Here is a 23,580-nt window from a genome sequence, read left to right on the forward strand (position 1 = left end):
ATGTGTCAGCACTTTAGAACACGACAGCTACAGCGACAACCACCTGCAAATAATTTAGTTATATACTGATCCATAATCCTGGTCCCGACTTCATCGGGGCCAAGTGTGGGTTCTGACTCAAAAGCTGGTGATGAACGTGTGATTAAACAGACGTATCTGGTCGCAAGATGGAAGACTGAAAGGTTTATTTCTTTTCTTAACTCCTCGCCAGTCCACAGCTTTTGTTTCCTGGCAGAGCCCACAAAAGCGGGCTCGGTCTGGCGTCACATGCCTCATCAGCAGGGCTGATTTCAACAGCCCCGGTCCCTGGTTCTGGTCCAGTCAGAACACAGAGGGGAAAAGTGGGGTGACTTCTCTGGCCGGGCCCGCCCCCTCGCTCACACACTTGTTGCTCAAGGATGATGACTCCTCTGTGGGTTTTTCGGGGTCGACACACATGCCTGGGTCCAGTTCTAGTCCGGGACCTGTTACCGTCAGCAGGGCTTCTGGCGTGATCCCCGCGGCTCTGGGAACCTCCAGCGTTGCCACGGCGCTAATCCTGACGGACAAAAGGAGCCGGTGCCACTGAGCACGTTGCTGCCAGAGCCTCTCATTGGCTGGCACGAGCCCACGCGACCCCGTGATTGGCTACCGCCGTGTTTATACACAAATCCGGGCAGTCAGAGGTCACATCCATCGATCTTGGTGCTGACATGAAGAAAAACCTGACCTTAAAACCCAGAAGGAAATCTAAATAGGCTTCATTTCTCTTGGACGCACACGTACACACACACACATACACACACACACACACGGGTTCAGTGGGCCGGGAGAGCAGAATGAAGTGAATGCTGAAAGAGAGGGATTGAGGTGACTCAATAATAGTGTCTGTGTTTACAACAATACCAAGAACGCACTCAAGGAAGCGGGTTCACCAGCTTTCACACACAAACACGGCGGATACTGCCACAGAATATCTTCATCCGGAGGAGAGGTTCGTGAGGATGTTGGGATTTAAACAAACATTCATTGAGCTGGACTGGTGGGAGTTCAAGAAGTTATATTTCGTCTTTCTTTAAAAATAATCAATACCAACTTAATCAACAATGAATATAACAAGTCAAGCTTCTTTAAAAGCAACAATAAAAATGTATATGATTTTTTTTTTTTTTTAATTGAGAAGATGAAAAGTGAAACTTCCACAAAGAGAGCATTTATCTGATTTCGTAAAAAAAGAAAAAAAAAAAAAACAAGGCAAAAAGTTGGCAATGCCGACCTTTTTTTTTTTTTTTACCACATTGCAGTTACACTATTCCGACACAAGGGGAAGCCTAAAATACCATTTGAAAACCATAGATAGAGCCTTTAAATAAGCTTTTGGGATATTGGTAACAGAAAATATTTTTTAAACATTTTTATTTGCTGATGCGATGAAAAAACACATGTAATTTACATGAATTAACTAATGTGATAGTTATGTGTCTCTACTCTCACATATATATATATAGTATTTATATTATTATTATTATTATTATTATATAGTATTTACATGTGACATTAAAGTTACACTATCCCGACACTAGGGGAAGCCAAAAACACCATTTAAAAACAGTGGACAGGGACTTTAATAAAGCTTTTAGGAGAGTTATCGCATAGGTAAAACACAAAAAATTAAATTTATTTCAAAAATAAGATGTAAGAAGTTTAAACATTCAAGACTTCTTGATATTGACACGACTGTTACAAGAAGACAAGGATGGAGAGAGCTGACATGTGAAAGAGAGATAAACTGTGTGAAAGAGAAAAAGTCTCCAGATTAGGTCTGAGAAAGTAAATCATCATCTGGATTGTTTCGGTTCATCTTGTAACTGTGTCTGCACTTCTTCCCACCATGACTGGTCGGACTAATAGCAGCTGGACCAATTTTAAGGATCTAACTTTCAAAGGCGTTTTGGTGGTTCTGATCCATGTGGGACGAAACCAAGCCTTAGAGAGTTTGTGGTGATTCCAGCCTCGGGTCAGAGTCTGCTCTGTAAGTCTTGGACGGTGATAAACGCCTTCATATCGGGAGAGGAAGCTTCCCAGGCTCCAACATCCTCCGCATTTTCTTCTTCTGCGTCCCGCCAAGAGAAGAGAAAGTGAACACGAATGGTTTTCACACACACAGAGCGGACTTTAGATCAGGTGTCTGATATCAAACCAGCTCCGCGAACCCTCAGAGTTATGGCTGCGCCTGCCCCACATGACCACTCTCACATCCATCTCCAAGAGCGTCTACGTCGGACTCTTGCTGGGAGAGTTTGCGTGAACTATTTTGGCTGATATTATGAGAGTCGGTGTCCCGTGGATCATTGACTCAGCACTGTGTTTTTCTTTGGCTTGAACACACACACAAAGACGGAGCAATACACAAAAACGTGAACATTTAATCATGCTGTGGTTAGATCAACGCACTGCAACAACTTTGCCACACAAACCTGGGCACATCTACACAAGTTTCCTCAAGCAACTCATTTGACCGAAAAATCACATATGAAGAACAAGATTTTGTTTTCTCCATCAGGTGGCGCTGTGATGGCACTTTTTACAAAACTAATTGTATTTAGGAATGTGAACTAGTTAAGGAATTCCTGGCCTTCCTTGGTCAATTGTTTCAAAATGAATACCTTAAAACAAGTAGACAGTTTTTGCTATTCATAAGCTAACAAACCATTTGGTGACATTTGTTGCGCTACTCACTACAACTGTTGGTTGGTTTTTAGCGACCTGAAAACTTTCTGTCAAGCGAAATAAAAGTGCTATGGCTGGTTGTGCAAAATTCAAAATGGTAGTAGTTTAAATAGTTTAATCTTTGAAAGTTAAAACTAAATCATGTAAACATGATGTAAATCAGCAGGGACATGCGGTCAGGGGAGGCGGGTGAGGCAGTGCCTCACCTCTCACAAATTTGCGCAATCCAGCAAAAACTCTGTTAATACATGCAATTGACGCGCGTCAGTTGCTGTATCTCTGAATGTCCCCAATATAATGCTCACAGATACGTTTATTTGCCTTGGTTTTCCACAGTGCTAATGTCTTTAACTATTAAAGTTTAATGTTTGTAAAGGTCTTATTTAGTTTTCGCTGATCGGAAATACAACTGCAGTGATAAGGTAAAGTTGGTGGACCACGCTAAAGACCCTCGTCAAACTACATCACGTCTCGATTGAGGCGAAGAGACTTTTAAAACTAAAGGAAATAAATTGGACTTTTACCTCAAATCAGAGGTATATTTGGAGAAGGAAAGGTGCATGAACTTTATTTACTGATTAAATTAAGAAACCGTTTTATTTTCAATCGTATAAAAAAGAGATAAGATTAAGAAAAATACAATAGAATATATAAAAGCTACAAAATATTATTTGTTTTTCTCACAGTTATATTGACCCATTTAATACCCAATATTTATATTTTCATAATAGTAAACATTAGTCCTTTTGCGTAAATGTAGCCAATCAAAGAAGGAAATGCGCAATATTAACCAATCAGAAGCAACATAAGGCGGGTTTCTGACAACAATACGTCTAACAAGGTGGGATCGAGTCATCGTAACTTAACATTTTTATACAAATACAGCGTTGACATCATTCTACTGTCAAGATAACTATCGCTCGGGATTATTCTCTCTAGACCCAAATTTAAATCTGGAAAGTTCTTGCTAAACTTTACGGTAACTTCCCCTCAGCAGAAGGAAAGAAACATTCAGCTTTTCGTTTGCCAATCCTTTTTTAAAAAATGTATCAGGCCATTCATCTTTTCTATATCTATTGATTGATTCATTGATTGAACACATTTAGATTTTCAGCCTATTGAAAGGTCAATAAATATGGCAGGTTAACGATGTTTAATATAGAATTTTAAAATGTAACTTTCTGTAATTAATCTAAGTTCTATCTAATTTCCTGAAGATCTCCAGAGGGATTAGTAAAGTCCACCCATCGATCTGTTGGTGGTCCGAGCTGGGTTTCTGGAAGCAAGTATTACGAAGGGAAAATCTCACTTCTTAGAATTCAGGTGATGATTTTGTTTTGCCCGTAATATCTCTTTTTCTCTGCAGCCGACATTGTGATCGCCCCATTCAAGCACACTGATCCTTGCCCACCAGCCCAGACCCTCCTTTGTCCTCTGAGATAGTTCTGTTGTTAGCTTAGCACTTCATTGCCCGTATTTAACAACGGTGCTAATCAGTGCGCTCCCCCCTTCAGAAGACCCTTTAGAGGACCACGGAGGTCCCACTCAGCTGAGGCAGGTACCGTGGTGAGAAAGGCTAAAAGGGCAGGAGGGACAAGGAGGCGAGAGGAAACTAGGACAGAGAGGGTGACAATGGGGCAACAAAAAAAAAAGAAGGAAAATCAGGTGAGGGGGAGGAGCTTGTGGACCCCAGCCTCTTCATGCTACTTCTATACAGACTTAATGTCAGAATATGTTAGAAATCCTCCACAAAAAGCATGCAGTGTTTCCCACAATGGCTTTATGTTGAACTCAAGTGACATCCCGAGGTCGCTAAAGTTCAACAGCGCCCCCCTGTGTCTAAACACATAATGCTATAGAGAGTGGAAGTGCAACCGGTTCGAATGAGAATTCTCACGAGAAATACTACGCCTGGAGTGACACAGTTAGGTTATAATAAAGTCTTTGGTAATAGCAACATCCGGGGGGAGAGCAGTAACAATATATATTGATGTAGTTTAAAAGTTTATAAGTACACTCTTTTAAATGGCTATTGAGAAATAAATACACACATAAATGTGTATATCAACAAGGAAATCTGGCACTCCTGGCGTAAAAATACAGGATCTCCATGAAGTTTGTTTTTTTTACCATTTAAAAATACATTAAAACAGCAATTGATTCAATATCTTATAAGTTTATCTTGTCGTTTGTGTAGAATTTCACAACTTAATCCTTGTTCATTTGCTCTATGAATACATTTTTTCAATGGTAAAGATACTACTTTATGGAAACACTATACAGAGTATTCAAGAATTATAAGTATATCATCAACAATCATGACCTTCAAGTTTTGTATTTAAAGATTTTTCCTTTTACATAGTGCATTTTACTCATGAACAAACACATTGTAATACATTCCTGTGTGGTTGAGTTGTACAGCATTGCTTTGTTAGCTTTCCATCATCGACAATATTCAGCACTTCTTTTTCAATGTTTTAGTTGTGTTTAGTTTTAAACTATTTTTTACTGTTTTTTGTGTTACTTTTAAGTTTTTATAGCAATAGCAAATTCATCAGCACTTTATTGTCAAGAGTGAGCTGTTGCCTTTGTTGTCGTGAAAGAAGTACTCATGTCTGTAAATTGTAACTTTTTGATTCAAATAAAATGTGTTTGAAAAAGGAAATAACTGTTTACACTGTAGCCATTAGTCCCCTAAACTTTGGAGGACTTGCCTCACACTCCTGATCAGTTTTACAAATGTGTATGTATTTCCAAATCATCACTGCTAAATGTGCCGAGAAGCGAGTCACCTAGTCATGTGATCAACAGCGTTGTCAGAAAAGATAAAACCGAATAAAATGGTCAAATCCATCATGACATATTTTAAAGTAAATGTGAATAATGTAACAGACGACTACATATTTGTTTGTGTATCTGAATCCACACATCTTTGGAGGGACTTGTGAGTCCAGAGAGTTGCAGCGTGAGCTCCGAGTACTTCTTCTGTCCTTTACAATGTGTGTTGTGCGAAAGAGTTACAGTTTGCTTGAGCTAATTTGAATCTGATATGATATCAACAATATTAAAATTATGTTATAATGAATGAAATAAACGTGAGAAATAATAATTGTAAAAATCACAATATGGGTTTAAATGAGCTGCTTAGCGGAGGTCTGCACTCAAGTAGTGCTTTTTCTGGTTTGGGAGTGGCTGCTTGAATTCTCACCATTTTTACTTCAAAAATACTACGTCATTTTTTAAAAATTGAATTAGTAATTTAAAAAAGGAAACTAAATTGCTGTCAATTTGACAGAGATTTAAATATTACGTTTTAAAAAAAAATTCTGTAAGGATGCTGCAGCATTAACGTATAATTCAAAGACTGTTTCTTTAAATAAAAAATGTCAACACATCACACAGCAAATTCAACAAAAGTTAGTAGCAATAAAAGTAAACAGTAGACCTTGATTAAAACCCAAAACACTTTTGTATCAACATTTGGTAAAAATAAAAAGTCCTTGATGTCCACCTGCGAGACTTAGCATCTGCTAACAGAGTTCTCTTTGTACATATATGGCTTTTCATCGGTAATAACAAGCAGTTGTTCATAAAAAAAAAAGTGCAGCGTAATACTTTTTTTTTTTAGGTTTCATTAGAACGTGTTGCTGCGGCAACGTAATTAAATAAGTTTACAATTCCACTCAGCACTTCAAATTCCAGTAAGTCTTGACGGAGGAGAGTTTCCATTGCTCCGTTGGACGAGTGTCAGAGTGGCAGTGGATTCTATTCAATAACTAAAAGCAGATTTAAAAATGGTTATTAGAACCTTGAGTGGGTGTCAAAACGCTGCATCAGCTTTCCGACATCCTGTCCTCCATGGGGCTGGAGCTGGACACCGGGCTGAACTTTTCAGAACCGTAGGAATTCATCAGATCTGGTGTCTGGGACGTGCTGGCGGGAGATTTGGGATCGAGTACTCTGGGTAGGTAGACCTGAGAACACACACGGAGCTTGTCAGTACTTGTTGTATTCAACGCTCCTGAGGACAAGCAGAGAAACTACCATGGTGTTCTCGTCCTCCACGGATTCGTTGTCCTTCTCCGTCACCTGCCGATGAACACGTTAGCGTTAGCACGTCTGAAGCGCTTCCATGTCAGGATACACTCACGTCATAGTTGTGCGGACTGAGGTACTTGAAGTGACCGAAGCAGGTGTAGCTGATGCAGATGAGAACGGTCATGGTCAGGATGACCAGAGTGAACAAGGAAGTCGGAGCCCAGAAGCCTAAATAAAGCATACATCAGGATTTTTTCCATCATATTTCCATCATGTTTATAATATCACAGTGATATCACTTCTCTCTCTTCTCACTTCAATCTTTTACTTTATGATCTTTAGTACGACTTTTTATGTCTTTATCAGAAGTCGCTGCTTCGTTTACACTCGTAAGGCTACTGTATGTATGACATGTTTTTAGTTAATAAAGGATTTGGAAAATAGACAAAATAAATAATTAATGGCCAAATTTTAAGCAAGACATGAATTATACAATAAAATAATTTAAATTACAAACTTTTTCTTAACTCGAACTCAAACAACAATATAAAAACAGAAATAAATACATATAATCTATAAATATACACAGGGTTCCTACAGCCTAATGCAAGTTCAATTTAAGACTTTTAAAAAATAATTTAAAATTAAATTCAACACTAATTTGACAATCAACCAAAATAAAAAAAAGAAAATATCCATTAATGATGCAAGTATGATTTGGAAAAACTTGCACAAAATATGACGTGCCTTGAAAAATGTTGGTTGTGATTGTACTTCAATCTGTAAATGATTTTTAATACATAAATAAATCAATGTTGACATATTTGTCAAGACTTGAAACGAACATAACATCATACTTATCAGGAGTTGAGACTTTATATTCATAAATTTCATTTCTTTTAAGACTTTTCTACGTATTTATCTAATTAAATGTCATAAGAAAAATACTTTTTAAAAACAAAGAAACACAAATAAAGCTTTAGTGTGACTGATACACACCTGTGCGCAACACAGAGAAAAAGTACAGCCAAATCAAGCAGATGATTGGCGCTGACAGAGCTTGATTGACAGCTCCCAGGTGGACCTGGTGGTCGAGTCGTGCCGGCAGGTAGGCGAAGTAGAGGTTGTGTTTGTCCACCAGGTGCTTCAAAAGCATGTAAAGGAGACCTGGTGACAGCAGGTGTGCTGATCAAGGAGGTGTTTTTGAATCATAGAATTTGAAGACTGCATGTCTACATACCGAAGGGAACGATGATGGGACATATGACGCTGTAGGCCATGATGACTGTAAACACACAGAGGTTCCACCCGTACATGGCTCCGTACTCAAACTCATACGCCTGGTTCTGACAGGAAGAAGGAAATCACTTAATTAACAAAGATGCTTTAGATTAAAGGGGAAATACATACTTTTAAAAATGTTGTTTCTGGAGACCCCTTGTGTAAGAGAAGTGTAACGGCAATACTGTAAAAACTGATTTTCGATTAAATATATATATATATTTTTAAAGAAACGAAACAAAGGTTTGTTTAATCTCCTAGTGGATTCAAACTCTCATTATTTAATTATTTATTTACTAGCAAGACGATGGGAAGGGTGAGAGACGCAACAACACTAAATGGTTATCAGTTCATCCTTTGTTCTACAGAGAGATATGAAGATGAGTCAAGAGTCGGTCGGTCCAAAAAATACATCAGAAAAATGTTTCAAGTTCCCAAAAGAGGACTGAGAAGTTCCAGTGTACTGATGTGAAATATTCAGATAAACTATTACTGACAATCACAGTTATGGGTTTTGGAAGGAAGACACAAGGCTGTGGGTGTGAGAATACAAAAAGGAACAGCAGAACAACAATGAAGCCTCGCCCTTACTGTGAAGTATGAGTTCAAGGTCAACTGATCATCAATAAAAAGTGTGAGACATTTCACAGAAGAAGTTTGGACCAACTGTGTCTGAAAGCTCAGCTGAGTCGCAACATCACGTCACAGAAGATAAAAGTCTCACGGTGCAGACATGAACGATGGGGTGACATTTTTTGTTGTTGTTGCTGCTCCCAGACAGCACTTTGGATACATTTGTAAACTCAACATTGATTGATCAATAATGACCTTTAACCCTACTACTGAAGGTTGTGCATAAATACTTCACATTATCGGTCATTTATCTTAGAAAAGTTTGTTTTTCCAGTTGTCTGTGAGGAGAACTGAAGTGTCGCCAACCTGTTTGACATATTTCCTCTCTGCGGCAGAGTGGGCAACAGCCAGACGGATGATGTAGAGCAGTAACCCTGGCAACCGTAGCAGATCCATCCCAGAGCCGATCAGACCAGCTGCAATCACGTAGTTGACAAAAAAGGCTCCTTGGTCGGGTAAGAAAACACATCTGGCAGAGAAGAAAATTTGGATTGATCAATTCAAATCAATTTTTAATATGAACAAATACTGACGGGATCCAGTCATTATGGGATGTATTATTAATCTGGATATAAACTATGAGAGACATAAGCATGACACAAATGATAATGATTTAAAACATTGATGTCAAAACAACACAAACCAGATACCATAGAATTCTAACACTCCTCAAGTTCCCGGCTCTACACACAGATATATTAAATATGTACGTGTGTGTGTGGAGCGACAGAAGAGCCAATAAAGTGAAAAACAAACTTCCACTTGACCCTGAATCTGGTTTATTTCTGGTTATATTCAGAACTACATTTTAGATAAGTTTCAGTTACAAGCAGAAGTGGAGACAAAAGTGAGATCAAGTTCAGGTCAATGCTCCGGTTAATCTCAGTCTCATTCATCATGTCATCAACTTGAGTTTTTCTAAAGTTCACAAATTTGTTTTACAGATATATCACACATTTTTCTTCTTTTAAGCCACTTCCTTGATATACAGTTAGTCCTTTGAAAATATTAAAGACTAGATTTAGAAGGCAACCCATTCTTAATCCATGTAAAAATACTGTGTGTGTCCCTGACCTAAATGTCTTATGGACACCCAAACTGCTGGACACTTGAATTATCATGTAGACTACTGACCTCTCAGTGAAGGTTTTTGATCAGGTCAAGGGAAATGCGGCATAAGGATGGAAGAAACCCCATGAAAATTCAAATACGTTTCAAATTTAAACCACATGTATAACATACCAAGTAGGGGTGATTCTATTGTCTGCTTCCTTTAAAGGTCAGGGGGCAGTAAGGGGGGAGGCACAAGACCCCATTAAAACTGATGAAATGCATTTTATTAAATAAGGATGATTTCGATAATTTCAGCTGCTTTTGGCAATTGTAAAGTCCATTAACATTACATTTTGTTAGTGTGAGATCTGGACAAATTCATCGGCAGTGTTGATAGACGAGTCTGTCCCTTTAAGGGTTGTTTTTTATGCTCATGTCCATTACATTTGGGAAGATTTTCAACAAACAAATGTCAGGTTCTCACTCAAGTGCTGCATGAAACACTTCTTTTCATTATACATTCACATGCCTGTTTTATTCAGACATTTTTCATCATATTGTTGTATTGTAATGCAAAATTCCATACAAGTCAAACTGTGAGATGATGACATGAACACTTTGAGATGCTTAAAAATGGCAGATATGTGTGAATTAAAAATTGTTTCTTTTCAATATCAGTTTTCATGCATCTCCTTGAATTAACAACAAATGTTATTTTTCAAATGATAAATTTACTGAACCATTAGTGAAGGATCGCTATAAGAGTCAAAGCTCAAATCATGCTTCTTTTAAGGCTTTCTTTCAATGTCTTCTCCTGTCTGTCATCTCAAGGAAATTAACCCTTTTCTGACTCTTGTAAAATGCTGGTCTCCTGGATCTACGTCAACATCTGGAAGTCATTCCGCATCATTGTGAGTTTTAGTCCGTCTAATAACAGCTATTATAACTTTAAAACATAGTAAGATGAAATGAATGAGCAAAGTGAGATTATAAATTAAACTTAACAAGTTTAATATACAAACAATAACAAACAATTACAAATCAATTTCCAGTACTATTCTAAATTGTTAACTACGATTCCCAGGCTTCTTTTTTGTGTTGCAAAGCATGGCATATTCCTTTCTTCACAACAAGTTGTCCCTTCATGAAAAAGCTCTCATTTTCTGTTTTCAGAAACAATTTTCCTTTTTTTTTTCAGAAATAACTCAAAAGTTATTGTACTGAGAAGCTTGTTATTCATTCTGCAGGAGTGGCGGGTGCTGCTCTGGCTCTCAGGTGGCGTTTGAATTTTCTTTTTAAATTGGCTAAACCTTCTAGTAGCAATATGTGTAGTATTTGCATGTCAATCATGTCATGATAAAGGTTTACTTGTACAGAATGAAATGCTTTTTTTTGTGCATTTGTTTTGTAACTTACTCAAAACGTAGCTTCCCCGACAACAAGAATTCCTTGTCAAACAGCCAGCGGAAGAAAACTGCAAGACTAACAAGAGACACAAGAGGAAAAATGAATAGACAATTTGGAATAATGATGGCAAACACTCTTTAAATCACACTCGTTTGAATTAGTGATGGAAAAAGAGGCTCCTTGGCAGCAATAAAAAAAGAACAAAATAAGGACATTTACTTTATTAAACTGCAGGGAAAATACAATGTAGTTTGACTTATTAATAATTATTATTAATTACCTGGTGAGTCCCAATGATGGCAGGATGAGCACCATGAAGAGCAGGAAGAAGTAAAGCTTGCGCATCATACTCAGCTGCTCACCTGACCTGACAGATCCACAGAACATTAAAGGATTTATATATGGAAATAATGTTCATCAATAAAACCTTTATAAAGAAGCATGTCTTTGATTAACTTCTTAAAATGAGGACCATATGAGACTCAAACATGTACAGTAATATATTAAGTAACCACGTTGTGATTTAAAATGACACAACAGCGACTCTTAGCGGTGAGTTTTGAGATGGCATTGATTATATGAAAAAAAAAAACGCTGCTGTTGCGGTGCATACCTGTTCCAGTGAGCTTCGCCTAGTGTGGAATAGTAGACGATGGTGGGCAGCAGAGCAGAGAAGGACCACAGCAGCAGAGTTGGGAAGAACTGGCTGATGATGGGATTCTAGAGTCAAGAGGCGACACAAGCGGTTAGTTCCTGCTGTTGAAGCTCAGCGTTGTTGAGATTCGGGACACACACGTTGAGAAATTTGATGGGTCTGGTGACATTGAACTTGTCCATGGTGTTAATGATGATGGTGGGGGTGGTGAGGAAGGTGAGCAGGAAGAAGAGGAGGAAGTTGATGGCCGACCAGCGGACGAACCAGCTGAACCCTCGCACTGACAGATTCTCCCTGTTGGATATAGATATTTATAAGACATCAGTTTTATTCTATTGAAGATTCTAGTGGGTTGATGTGGTTGTTCCTATTTTTGACTGCACAGCACACATTTAATTGTTTATACTAAGAAGAGAAGCAACTAAACTTTACTTGATCAATGCATTAATTAAAGCACTACTTTGTAAGATTCAACAGATTGTTTTGGCTCCCTCTAGTGTTGGAAAAAATGTAGCTGGAATGTTATGGAACCTCTGTTATGTATTTTTTACAAAATGAGATGGAGGCCCGTTTTGTGTCTGGTTTAACTTCAAAAGTCTTTCAAACTGTTTCAGACCCACTCGTAAAGCGGTTTGGTGGTCATGTGACACTCAGACTTATTGGGTCGTCAAGTCGAAGTGACATAAAGAAGAACATTGTTTAAATATTAGTCAGACAGTAGGGCCAGAATGTTACGAAATGCTGCTTTAAGGCACCATATGATTCAACGGTTTTATAGGGAAGTAACAAATTCAACATTTGCTCAACAAGAGACTTGTTCTTGTTTCTGTGTCATCCATAAAACATTTAGTGCGACTGCTCCCTCGAGGTCAGCAACCAGGTTAAAACAATTCTGAACATTTTTATTATGGGCAGTAAAGATTTAATAAGGCATTTCTTTGCTGGTATCAGCATTTGGCAATAGAAAACATGTGCAAAGCAGCAGCAGATGATTATTGTGAACTCACTGTCATGTGACATAAAAGCTTGAAATGGGAGTTTCTTGATAGTCAAAGGATCCTAGAGTTGATTTAATAGCAGCAGAAATATTTCTCCTTGACACAATATCTCCGTTGAGATTTTGACAAATTAAAAACACATTACAATAAATCATTGCGAAGACACAATTGAACAGATGTGTGTCATCTTTGTGTCGTTAAGTCTTTTGTCCTGTTAACTACAAATCACAGTAATGGGAGTAAAATCTGTTTAAATTCTCAAGTCATTTTTCAAATTTCCTGCATAGCGTATCATAAGAGATATTCTCTCCCTGATGATTTGAGTTTTGGCAAATTTATGGCAAAGCTCCTTGAAATTATGAAATAAAAACCTTATTGATTTGTTCCAAAAGGACCAATTTCATATGAAATTTAAAAGGCAGTGCCAACACTGGCTTTTAATGAGATTTTTTCTCCCAGTTTTTGAGTTTCAAACCATGAATCTAATTACTTTATTAAAGATTCAAAAGAAAAACCAAAGACTAAGTCAGAGTCTGAGTAATTGCTACCATCAATAATTCAGTGTTTTTTGTATTAAAAACATACTTTAAAATATGATATTACCTTTACTTATTATTACTTACTAAACACTATTTTAAATATAGCAAAAATAGATTTCTTTCCTTCAGCAAGTTTGTTTTTCATGTTTTCAAATATAAGCACCGTTTTAATCAACTGATTTTCATGCATTCATTTTTCATCAAATGACTTCCTTCTTTGTGATCATCTGGTCAAACCTGATCACATTCAGATGATGAAATAACCTTTTAAAAAAACAAAAAAACAATAATCGTATTTACAGTATATATGTGTGTCACTTGCTTAAAGTATCCCCCTTTAACAATTGTCTAGCGACTCAACACATCATATTTATTTAGTATTTTATCCATAAATATTAATTTTAAATGTCTCTCTTGACCACATGATAATTCAAGATGGAAAAAACATAGCAATTGTTTGATCAATACATACAATAAACATGTGTTATATTTAAAGCAAGCTACCCTGCAAAATACACTGTAACCCTAGATAAGCAACTCTTGATTAACATTTTTGCAAAGGTGTTAAAAGTTCTCTATTAAAGGGTAATTAAAGTATATTTAATCAAACGTGTATGTCATTATTTTGTTGTTTTTGATCCACCATCAAGGAAGATATTTAGATAAATAGTAAGTTCATTGGGCTCTAATTGTTGAAGTTTTCTTTCTAAATATTGACTGGTGTTGATGGGGGGGAAATAAAAATCACCATTTTACATGTAAAAGTCACTTTCCATTGATTCTAACCAATTTTTACTTCTTTAGGGTTAAAGTAACATGCAAGTTATAACCAAATGACTCTAGGTTAACATACAACTTCACATGTAATGTGGCAAAAGACATGGAAGGACATCAAACGTAAAGTAAAAAGTGAACATTTTGAATTGAATGATGTTCTAACATGAACCCTCAGTAAACCATTTAACTGTAACTAATTTGAAGATGTAATGTTAATGTCATTACTCTTCTGTGCTTCATGTGATTCCACTTGAGGTCATAATTAGAAAGTATTGAGTTACTGAAGGACATCCTGGCACCAGAGTCGCTCTTTGTTCTCACCAATAGACGTCCTTAGGATGAGGAGCGTAGTTGACCGTCCACTTCTTCACCTTCAGGTCGGCACTGCAGGACGAGGGTTGGGGTTCCCCTCCGCAGCAGCAGGCTCGTCTCCCGCAGTCCAGGGCGTTGAAGTCCTTCAGGATGCTGGCGAGAGTCAAACGAGTTAACAAACGAAGGATGACTGACGACATCTGCCACAGTGTCCACTGGTCGGTCATGTGCTGCCACTTGAAAGCACAGCACTCCGATTTGGTTCAGTCACACCAGCAGAGTTACATACTCTGGCGCTCCAACATCAGATCAACATTTGAAACACTTACTACTGAGCCATCGCCTCCGTCTGCAGGGTGACAAAAGCTACTCCCAAGGGCCGATTAGGCACGTCTTCCACCTCCTGCCTCACCTCCTCCAGCAGGTCGTTCTCCTTTGTGCTGTAATGTTCTATAGCGTCTACCTGGAATTTAGAAAATCACATTTAGTTTCTACAGCCTTTTTATACAGAGATAAAGAGGAATTTAAATCTTAATTACTCATGAATTATTTAAAAAAGAGAAAGAGAAAAATAGAATGTAAAAAAGTCAAAAGGTTTATTATGTTTTGGCTGTTCAAATGTGTTTCTTATCCATGTTTGTTACAAAAATGGTATCTACTTATGCTAGTTTGTGCATATTTATTTATTTTGTGAAAGTGTTTGTATATACATTTCTTTAGCTGTTCTGATATACATGTATTTTTATACACATTAATTATTGTCTAATAACTTGAATAACTGTGTGATCTTTCCTGCTGAGACTGTTAAAATGTTCCCTTTGTGGAATAAAAAAAAGTTGATTTCATCTTATCTTATCTTAAAAGATATAATCTCTGACAAATAAATTGGAATATGGGCTAGAAAAAGGCCAAAAATGAACATAAAAAAATAAAAAAAACTGTTTTGACAGAAACCCTTTCTCAGTGCAAATCTTACAAATATTCCACTTAAAACTAACTATGACATTGAAATTTAAAAGGAATGAATTTTGGCATTTGTTTCCTTTCTAATAATCAGAGCAAATTAATGTAAAACGTTTTTTTAGTTGGAACTTCACCTTCTGACAACTGGCGCAGCAGCAAAGGTGACCACAGAATCGAGGCGTGATCATTTCACGCTTTCCTTCCTTCTGTAGAATGCGTTCATAGTAACGCAGGTTTTTTCCTGCTCTTAATCTGCAACCAGGAAACAAGCATGTTTACTTAACTTTATGTCAATAGTTGTAAGCAGTTTCGACAAGTGTTCATGTCGGACGGTGCATCTGTTGAGTTGGCTGAGAGATGAATAAAGCTAACTTTTTTAAATAAACAACATTTCTCTGCAAGTTATTACAAGGTGTTACCCATTCAATTCTGTTAATTGTGGCTTCTACAGACCTCTGTTAATAACTCAGTTATTTATATATAACTTTGATAAAATAAATGATTAAAGTTTGGCCTTGTAATCCATGTCAAGTGTGAGCAAATATTTGTATTAAAATGACATGAAAGTCTAAATTTGAAGTAAACAGAACTCTTACGCTGCAATTAAAGTTGAAAAATACATTTATTAGTCTCGGTAATTGAGAAATTAATAAAAAATAATCTGTAGTAAATTGATCAGATTATTCGATTATTTAATCTTCACCAGACCTATCAATGTCCACTTCAGACAGTGGCTGACCGTAGTTTTTACCCTCACAAACTCCAACAAAAAAAGTTGTTACACAACCTCAAATTAGATTAATGCGATTCAAAGAAATATAAAGTACCGACTTTAATTAATTGATCGCAATTAATAGCAATCATTTATACAGGGGTGTCGACTCAATCACAAGAGCAGTGTGGGTTGTGAGCCGTACACATTTTTAAATTTACTAAACTGTCTGTGACAGGAAATTTGAGTCTGATTGTGTGAAATCTATTTAGGTCACAATATCAGCACGAACAACAACATCTGTTTTGGTTTTGAGTAAACCTTCGGTCGGGCCGTATAAAATGTCTTAGAGGACCAGGTTTAGTCGCCGGGCATTAAGTTTGAACATGGGCAGCAGTATTTATACAGTTTTCTTTTGACAAAAACATCAAATGTTTTGACTTCTTACCGTTTCTTGTCGAGGTCCATGAGCTTGGCCACATCGTAGCCCATATTGACGTTGCACACCTCACAGGTGGGGTACGCCTCTCTGTGGGAACAGGTGGGAATGAGCTACAAAATCACATTTCATAAAAGAGAACCTCTCAGTGCTCACGTAAAATGCGTCTTCACCGCTTCCGCTGATGCAGCTTTTGGGATGGAACCCACAAACAAGGTGTTTCTATTCTGATGTCAGACAAAACAAAGAAGCAGTGAGATTATTACTGTCAAATTGAAGACTTTGGGGACCAAGAAAATAAAGTAACTTTGAACAAACACCTTAAAAAAAGTGACACAAGTGTGAAACAGTGAAATACAATGTATTCATTTTTATTTATATTCCAGAATCCTTAACAAAAAAGACTCATGAGACTTAAGTCACATGTTTAATAACTAACTCTCTCACATGGAAAAGATAAAGCAAAGATCGTTCTCGTGCTGGACAACATTCCAGACACACAGCATTTCTTGGAGTTAAGCAACAACTGATTCTAGGCTTATTCAAATATAGTTAAGGAACACTGCGTCTTTATCTGTATCATTTATTGGTGTTTTTTTTATTGTCCCTTGTCAGCTGAGTTTTGAGGTATAATCCATATAAATGTTTTTAAAAGGATCTCTAAACACACAGGAAATAAAACTTATACTTGTGCAATGTGTCATAATTGATTCAGTGATGATGGTATGGAGAATGGAGCGGTCATTGATCATATGACTTGAGCGTGGGAAGCAACAGACAGAAGTGTTGAGTGATGTGGGTCAGCTGGTTCCAGCGATCAACTCACGGTGTCTTGGTGGATTCCTTTCATTTGTGACGTGTGACGCCGCAGCAGAACCACCGTCAGGACCAAGTACAGGACAGCAAAGATCGTGTGCAGCCACAGCAGGTTGTTTCTAAAAGCAGCAAAGTTCACTGTAAGTCAAGTGCATCAGTGTGTCTCACTTTTTGAACCAATCACCCCTTTTGAAGATTCCCAATAGTTGTCCTCCCGAAACTTTTCGGATCATTACCTGCAAAAAAAGCAGAGTTAATATCTTAATTACAAATTTCTTTCTTATATTTTCTTTATGAAATTGATTGATATGTTTTCTCAAGGCTTCTATTTCGGATAAAAAGCAACACCTTTTTAAAATCAAATTGTTTAATTATCATAAAACAATATCAATGCACTTGATATTTAATGTTTTGTTAAATATATACTTTGTTCATTTCACAAAAAGTGTAAAGTGTAAAGCAATCTATAGATGTTTGTATTCATTTCTTTTATTTTAAATTGAATTCCTATAAGAAGTCTCTGTACTTGTACTCTCTCTGTACTGTATTACACATCGAACTCACAACTGAAATGTGTACTTTTGGGATTATGATACATCAAGTATTCCATGTTAGATCTTTGCTTTTCACCTGCCCTACAATTCACTTTCATCATTTCAGAAACATGTTAAAATGTTGGTACCCATCAGGTCCCCTGTGAGGTTGACGGGCAGAATGATGCAGATGGAAGTCACAGTGATGACAGCCAGCAGCATGATGAGGTGACGCTGGAAAGCCAGATAGTGAACAGAATCCTGGCCACATCTGGACTTGATTTTTTCTGAGCTGAGAAACAAACATATAAAGATAGGTATATATAGGTATAGGTATATAAATCCAAAACACAACCTCTATCATTCTAGAGTTAACAACAAGACACAACAACACCTTTTTCCCAGCCAAGCAAGTTTTAAAACTAGTAAATGTAGCCAGAATTTTCAATATGACTCGTCGAACATAGTATTTGGTCACTTACTCCATGCGCAGGATGTATGGCAGCCAGGAGCAGAACCCCTAAAGAGAAACACACATTTCATAAAACCAGCAATAAAACCCTTTCTTTCCTTCATTGGTAAATAAAGATTACAATTAACGTCCAATAACATAATTTAATTCAACAATTTTAAGGTACATTTGTGTCTTTATTACTGATCTTTTAAAGAGGTGCTCAATGTGAATCACTTGAATAAAAAACGACTATAAACACTGTTAATAAAAACCCATTTTTTAAATTGGAAAATATGTTCAAATGAAGAAAAAAAAACATTTTTTTAATTGAAAAAACACTTTTTGATTCGGGCTACTTTTTTGGGATTAAAAACTGAAGATACATATTTTCTAACCATAATATGGCCCAAACAAATAAAGGTTATGAATCAATCAATTAAAGAAATCATTTTAATAATATAAAAAAAGTGTTTAAATATTTTTTCAACATATATTAGATATTTTTTGAATTTAAACCATTTTTTTTTAAATCATTTTTCTATTGAATCGAAGCAACATAACTAAAAATTGAATAATAAAGACAAACCTTTCTTTAGACAACATGAATATATTTAGGACGTTAACAGTAGCTTTATTCTACTAACCATTTCATATTCCAGATCATCTGTACTCGACATGTAAGATGTCATGCGTCCATATTTTCGGTGGGATGACTCTCCAAACCTAAATTTAAACATCACAATATTAACACGTTAGAACGTTTTACATTTTGTGTAAACTCACTCTTCGTTGTCTGTGACCAGCGCTAGACGTCCATAATCCCAGAACTTCTTCCTGATAACTGAGAAGAGGATCAGCAGTCCCTGCGTTGAAGGACACAGTGTGGTTCATTATGAGTGTTTTATTTAAGAAGAAGACATGTGGAGGAGACGTGGACGGACCAGGAAGACGCAGAAATTGAGCAGCAGAACGATCGGAACTCCACCGAAGTTGACTCCGTTCAGGACAGTGTTCTGTGTGGCGCTGTAGCAGCTGTCGTTGGAGGTGTTCGAGACCATCAGGGGCCATTCACCCAGCCAGGGGGAGGACATGGCTGCAGAGGAGCTGGTGTCGCTCTGCAGACAAGTGAGTGACAGTTAGAAACAAAGATGCTGATGCTGTGAACATAGCAACAGAAAAATGCCTTCAGTATCAGCTGTATTTTGTGGGTTTAACTTGATGCCACTTTAATGTAATGTCTTTTATTGTATTATTGTTTTTTATTCATCTCATTTTATCTAATTTCTATTTATTTCATTCTTTTCTTTTGTATTTTCATCACAATATCAGTTTACATAATTTAAGAAAAATAACAACATTATAAAATGTCACAAAAAGCAATGTTTTTAGTCAAGGAATATTAATGATTATGATCTGACTTTTAAAAAAGTACAAAACAAGAAAAGCCCAAAGAAAAACAACAATTAGAAAACTTTAATTATTTGCTAAAGTAGATGAAACAAATTTTAATAACCTGAGGGATTTTTGGTTTCATGTGACGATTAAACTTCATTATCATATTATCAACATCTAAATCGGGGAAAGAGTAAATATTAGTGCAGAAGATTAAAACACAAATCAGTGTTACGCTGGTAATACTTTAGTAGCCTTAAACCATTTTTTTCTGGTTGAAAGTTTCTCTTTCATTCAGAGTTTTGAATGACAACACTTTCGCTTCCCCTTAATCATAGATAACTATATTTATACTTGTTCAAACACATCACAGCCTTTACAAAAGTACATTTAAATGAAAAACAAACAAAACACAAAAAAAAACACTTATTGTTGTTATAACTTATTTTGACTTGTTTTATGTCGATTAGTAACATTGTTGATTTATAGCATTGATTAAAACCTGCTTATTTAATATTATCGGTATTTGAGTTAAAACAGATGAAAAGGAATGAAATTGTGCATGTGCGATAATATTTGTGTTAGAAAGCAGATTAAGACCGGATATCGTTTTTCGCGCAGTTGAGTATGATCTGAATGATTTGACAATGAATGAACGAACAACAAGTCAAGAAAGTGAGTGACTGAACCTCTATTTGTATCAATCCTTTTTTTTTCTTATATAAAAAAACTTTATTTTCCTCAAGTGACGTCCTGCACACTTATTTTTGAACGTAGTTTTTTTTTACAATTGTCACACAGTCAAGCCATTAAAACAGTGTGTAGGTACTTCTTTGGTCAACATGGCAGCCATGACTATAACATGAATGGCAAAACTTTCGCAAGTCATTGAAATGTGCTGAAAAAGAGAACTTTGCTCAATTAACTGCCACAACGCACGGCAAGCGGACAGGAAATGTGGTTGATAGACCAACTGTCTTCTTTTATCGGGTGATGAATCTATCTCTGACCAAATCAGCCTTATCTAAGTTGACACCTGCAGGCAAGAAAGACCTGAAACGGTTGTAGTTTAGAGCAGAAACCTATTCAAGTTCAAAAAGGTACAAGAGTCAAATATATTCTGTCCTCCTTAATAAACTGGTCAGTCCTATAGATTAAAGGTGTATTTGCTTGTCAGGCTAATCCTTGTTAGTTTGCATCCTTGGGCAAACAACCTGACATCTTCGACTTTAATTTTGTTTGTTTAAAATGCAAACGTCATCAAACACCAAAAGTAAAGGCGTTATCATGAAGGTCTTATTACTCTTAAATTCCTTGTATAAACCTTGGTTTTGACTTTGTCAAACAACTTTACAATAAAAGCTTACTTATTTATTTACACCTTTAGGTACGTGATTGGGTTTTAAATCAAAGTATTCTTCCTTTAAAAGTGTTTATCTCTAATTGAAGTCTAGACATTACTGCTGAAAAGTCAACCTTTGCTTCTTGTCTAGACTGTAAACTTAGCTCCTGAGTCGGATAACCCATTCTTGACCTAAAGGCGATTGATTTTATTTGGACCTTGACTACTAGTATCCAAAATTCTTACACATGTGGTAATTTCTCAAGGCTTACCATAGTTATTTATATCATATCATCTCCATCTTATTCTCACACCCAACATACTTCTTGTTTTTGTGTTGATCTGTAAAGTTGTGGACTGCGGAGTTTGACCTCCGCCAATCTGATGTCTTTGTTCAATTGTCTTTCAATCTGTTTTGTTGATCATTCAATTTTGATGGCTTTGAATGGCCATCTGGATCTAAAAATATTTTGAAGGATTTGTCACTTTCTGTGAAGGGACACCTGCTGTGCAACTTTCCTTTCTTCATCACACAAATCAAAAATCAAGAGCAGCTTTATTGGCCAGTACATGGAATGTATAAAAAAAAGGGATTTTTTTTGTGTCTGTGGACATCGGAATTGATTTCATAAAAATAATAAGAGGAGATCAAATAGATACATATATATATATATATACAATATACTGTATACAAAAATACAAAAGATAGTAAACACAGTGCAATATATGGAGTACAATAAATATGCGTGTTGTGCAAGTGAGTCCTGCAAGGCTGCTACTACCTGTTCTCCCAATTTATATTAATCAATGATACTTCAAATTCCTAAAAGGGTATTAAATGAAATAGACTAGAAAAGCATCCTCTCAAAGCATATGCCTTGATAACACCTAAATAATTACATTCAAAAATCAATAACATGGGGGTCTAAGTTCAGTAGATGTTGGCCTCTCTTTTAATAGAGGTAATAAAATAAACAAATGAAATGATGATGTCAGGTGGGAAAAAAATAAAATATGGGCACAAAAGAAGTTTCATGGAGGTCTGCACTCTTTGAGTGCTATTCTAAACTGGAACATTTCAAATAGCAGGAGAATTAAACCTATTCAAAATTTAAGCTTGAATATGTTTAGTTCAAACAACATCTCCTTGCTTTATAAGTAGATATAACCCAGATATTTTGAAATGAGTTTATCTTTGCCTTCTGTCTGTCTGTACACTGACAGTCAGGTCATGGTCATCAAATTTATTTTACCGGGTCTATACGATTCTTCAATCCTGTTCAAGACATGTGAATCCTAGTCCTTGTCTGAGGTATCGTCTCAGCTGTATGTTAAAAATAAAACAACTTTTCGGCTTTTACAACAAAACAACAAAACTTGTCTGGTTCTTAATGGAAGTCTGAGGTTGTTAGGAATAAACAACATGAATGGAGAAGCAGGTTTTTAAAGGTATCCGTGGGTAATGTGAAGGTATGAACTGAGGGTGGAGCACATCAAAATAACTATTGTTTGCTTTTAACCAAACAAAAGGCCGTGACTTAGACCTGTAATGATTCTTTAAAGCAGTGTGAAGAACTTAACGTCCATTCCTAATGTGTTGTTTGAACAAGGATTTCATGGAAGACACTTATTGACTCTGAGACAGGTCAGCAGCTGTGATGCTACTTCTACTGTAACATCTGGATCCCACCGCTGTCATTTCCCACCATAAATGAACGCAACACGCCGAGTCACGCGGGCATCAAACTGTATCTATAACTCAAGCTTGACAAGCTTATTTATTTACAAGAATGAAAATGAAAATAGTTTTATAAAACAATGGCGTATACGGTTCACCAATGTAAACAATGTTAGCTTTAGCTTCATGTCAAACACACAGCGTGACCAACAGAAAGTAATGACAGAATAATAACGAATAATAACCTGTATAATACCTGTAATAACCTTTAAAAAAGAACTTGTTGAAACATATAAAGTAAAGAGCGTCACAAACATTGACAGAACAACTCGGACAAGTTTCTCTTCTTCCTCAAAAGTTTTTAGCAAAAACATCGCTTACCTCAGCCAAGAACTTTCAACATCCACCAAAAGTAGAAGAAACGTTTCTCGCGGACACGTCCACGGAACAAGGTCAGTTCCTTTGTATGTTAAAAAGTCTCTCCTATAAGTTTTTATTCACTTTTTACTACGAAGCAAAGTCATAACAGCAGCAAGAAGCCGCGCACGTCAAACGAGTAGGTCCTGTTCCCTTTATGTACTGCGCATGCGCAGACGCTTCTGACACAAGCCCTGCCTCACGCTTATTTTTATAACGCTCAAAACGTATGTAATTAAATAATGGGAATTAAACTGTCATTTTTAAGTTTAACCATTAGATATCCACCATACATATACAATATTTCAATGTATTAAAAAATACATATCAAATGTAGACAGTATGTTATATTTTGAAAATCAAATGTGATTAGATTAGTTTCATTTGCTGCATTTTAATTCTACATATTCAAAGGGGATGATGCTCATGATC

At 36.5% G+C, this 23,580-nt stretch overlaps 1 protein-coding gene across 1 annotated transcript; it reads right to left on the minus strand.

Moving 5' to 3' along the window:
- Nucleotides 1–5,028: 5,028 nt before the first annotated feature.
- Nucleotides 5,029–23,290, minus strand: tmem63a (transmembrane protein 63A). Its single transcript, XM_087812363.1, has 23 exons — nt 23,113–23,290; nt 19,261–19,434; nt 19,103–19,182; nt 18,964–19,042; nt 18,348–18,385; nt 18,015–18,157; nt 17,517–17,568; nt 17,343–17,451; nt 16,673–16,743; nt 16,526–16,606; nt 15,500–15,617; nt 14,732–14,865; nt 14,412–14,555; nt 11,917–12,070; nt 11,735–11,841; nt 11,402–11,488; nt 11,131–11,196; nt 8,968–9,130; nt 7,988–8,093; nt 7,747–7,914; nt 6,860–6,975; nt 6,754–6,798; nt 5,029–6,683 (listed from the first exon to the last, which is right to left on the minus strand). Exons 2-23 carry the CDS (start codon nt 19,408–19,410, stop codon nt 6,543–6,545), a joined length of 2,352 nt encoding a protein of 783 aa, XP_087668489.1. The 5' UTR covers nt 19,411–19,434; nt 23,113–23,290; the 3' UTR covers nt 5,029–6,542.
- Nucleotides 23,291–23,580: the final 290 nt, after the last annotated feature.

This window comes from Callionymus lyra, chromosome 17 (genome assembly GCF_982586985.1).
Source record: "Callionymus lyra chromosome 17, fCalLyr1.hap1.1, whole genome shotgun sequence".
Lineage (NCBI taxonomy): Eukaryota > Metazoa > Chordata > Actinopteri > Syngnathiformes > Callionymidae > Callionymus > Callionymus lyra.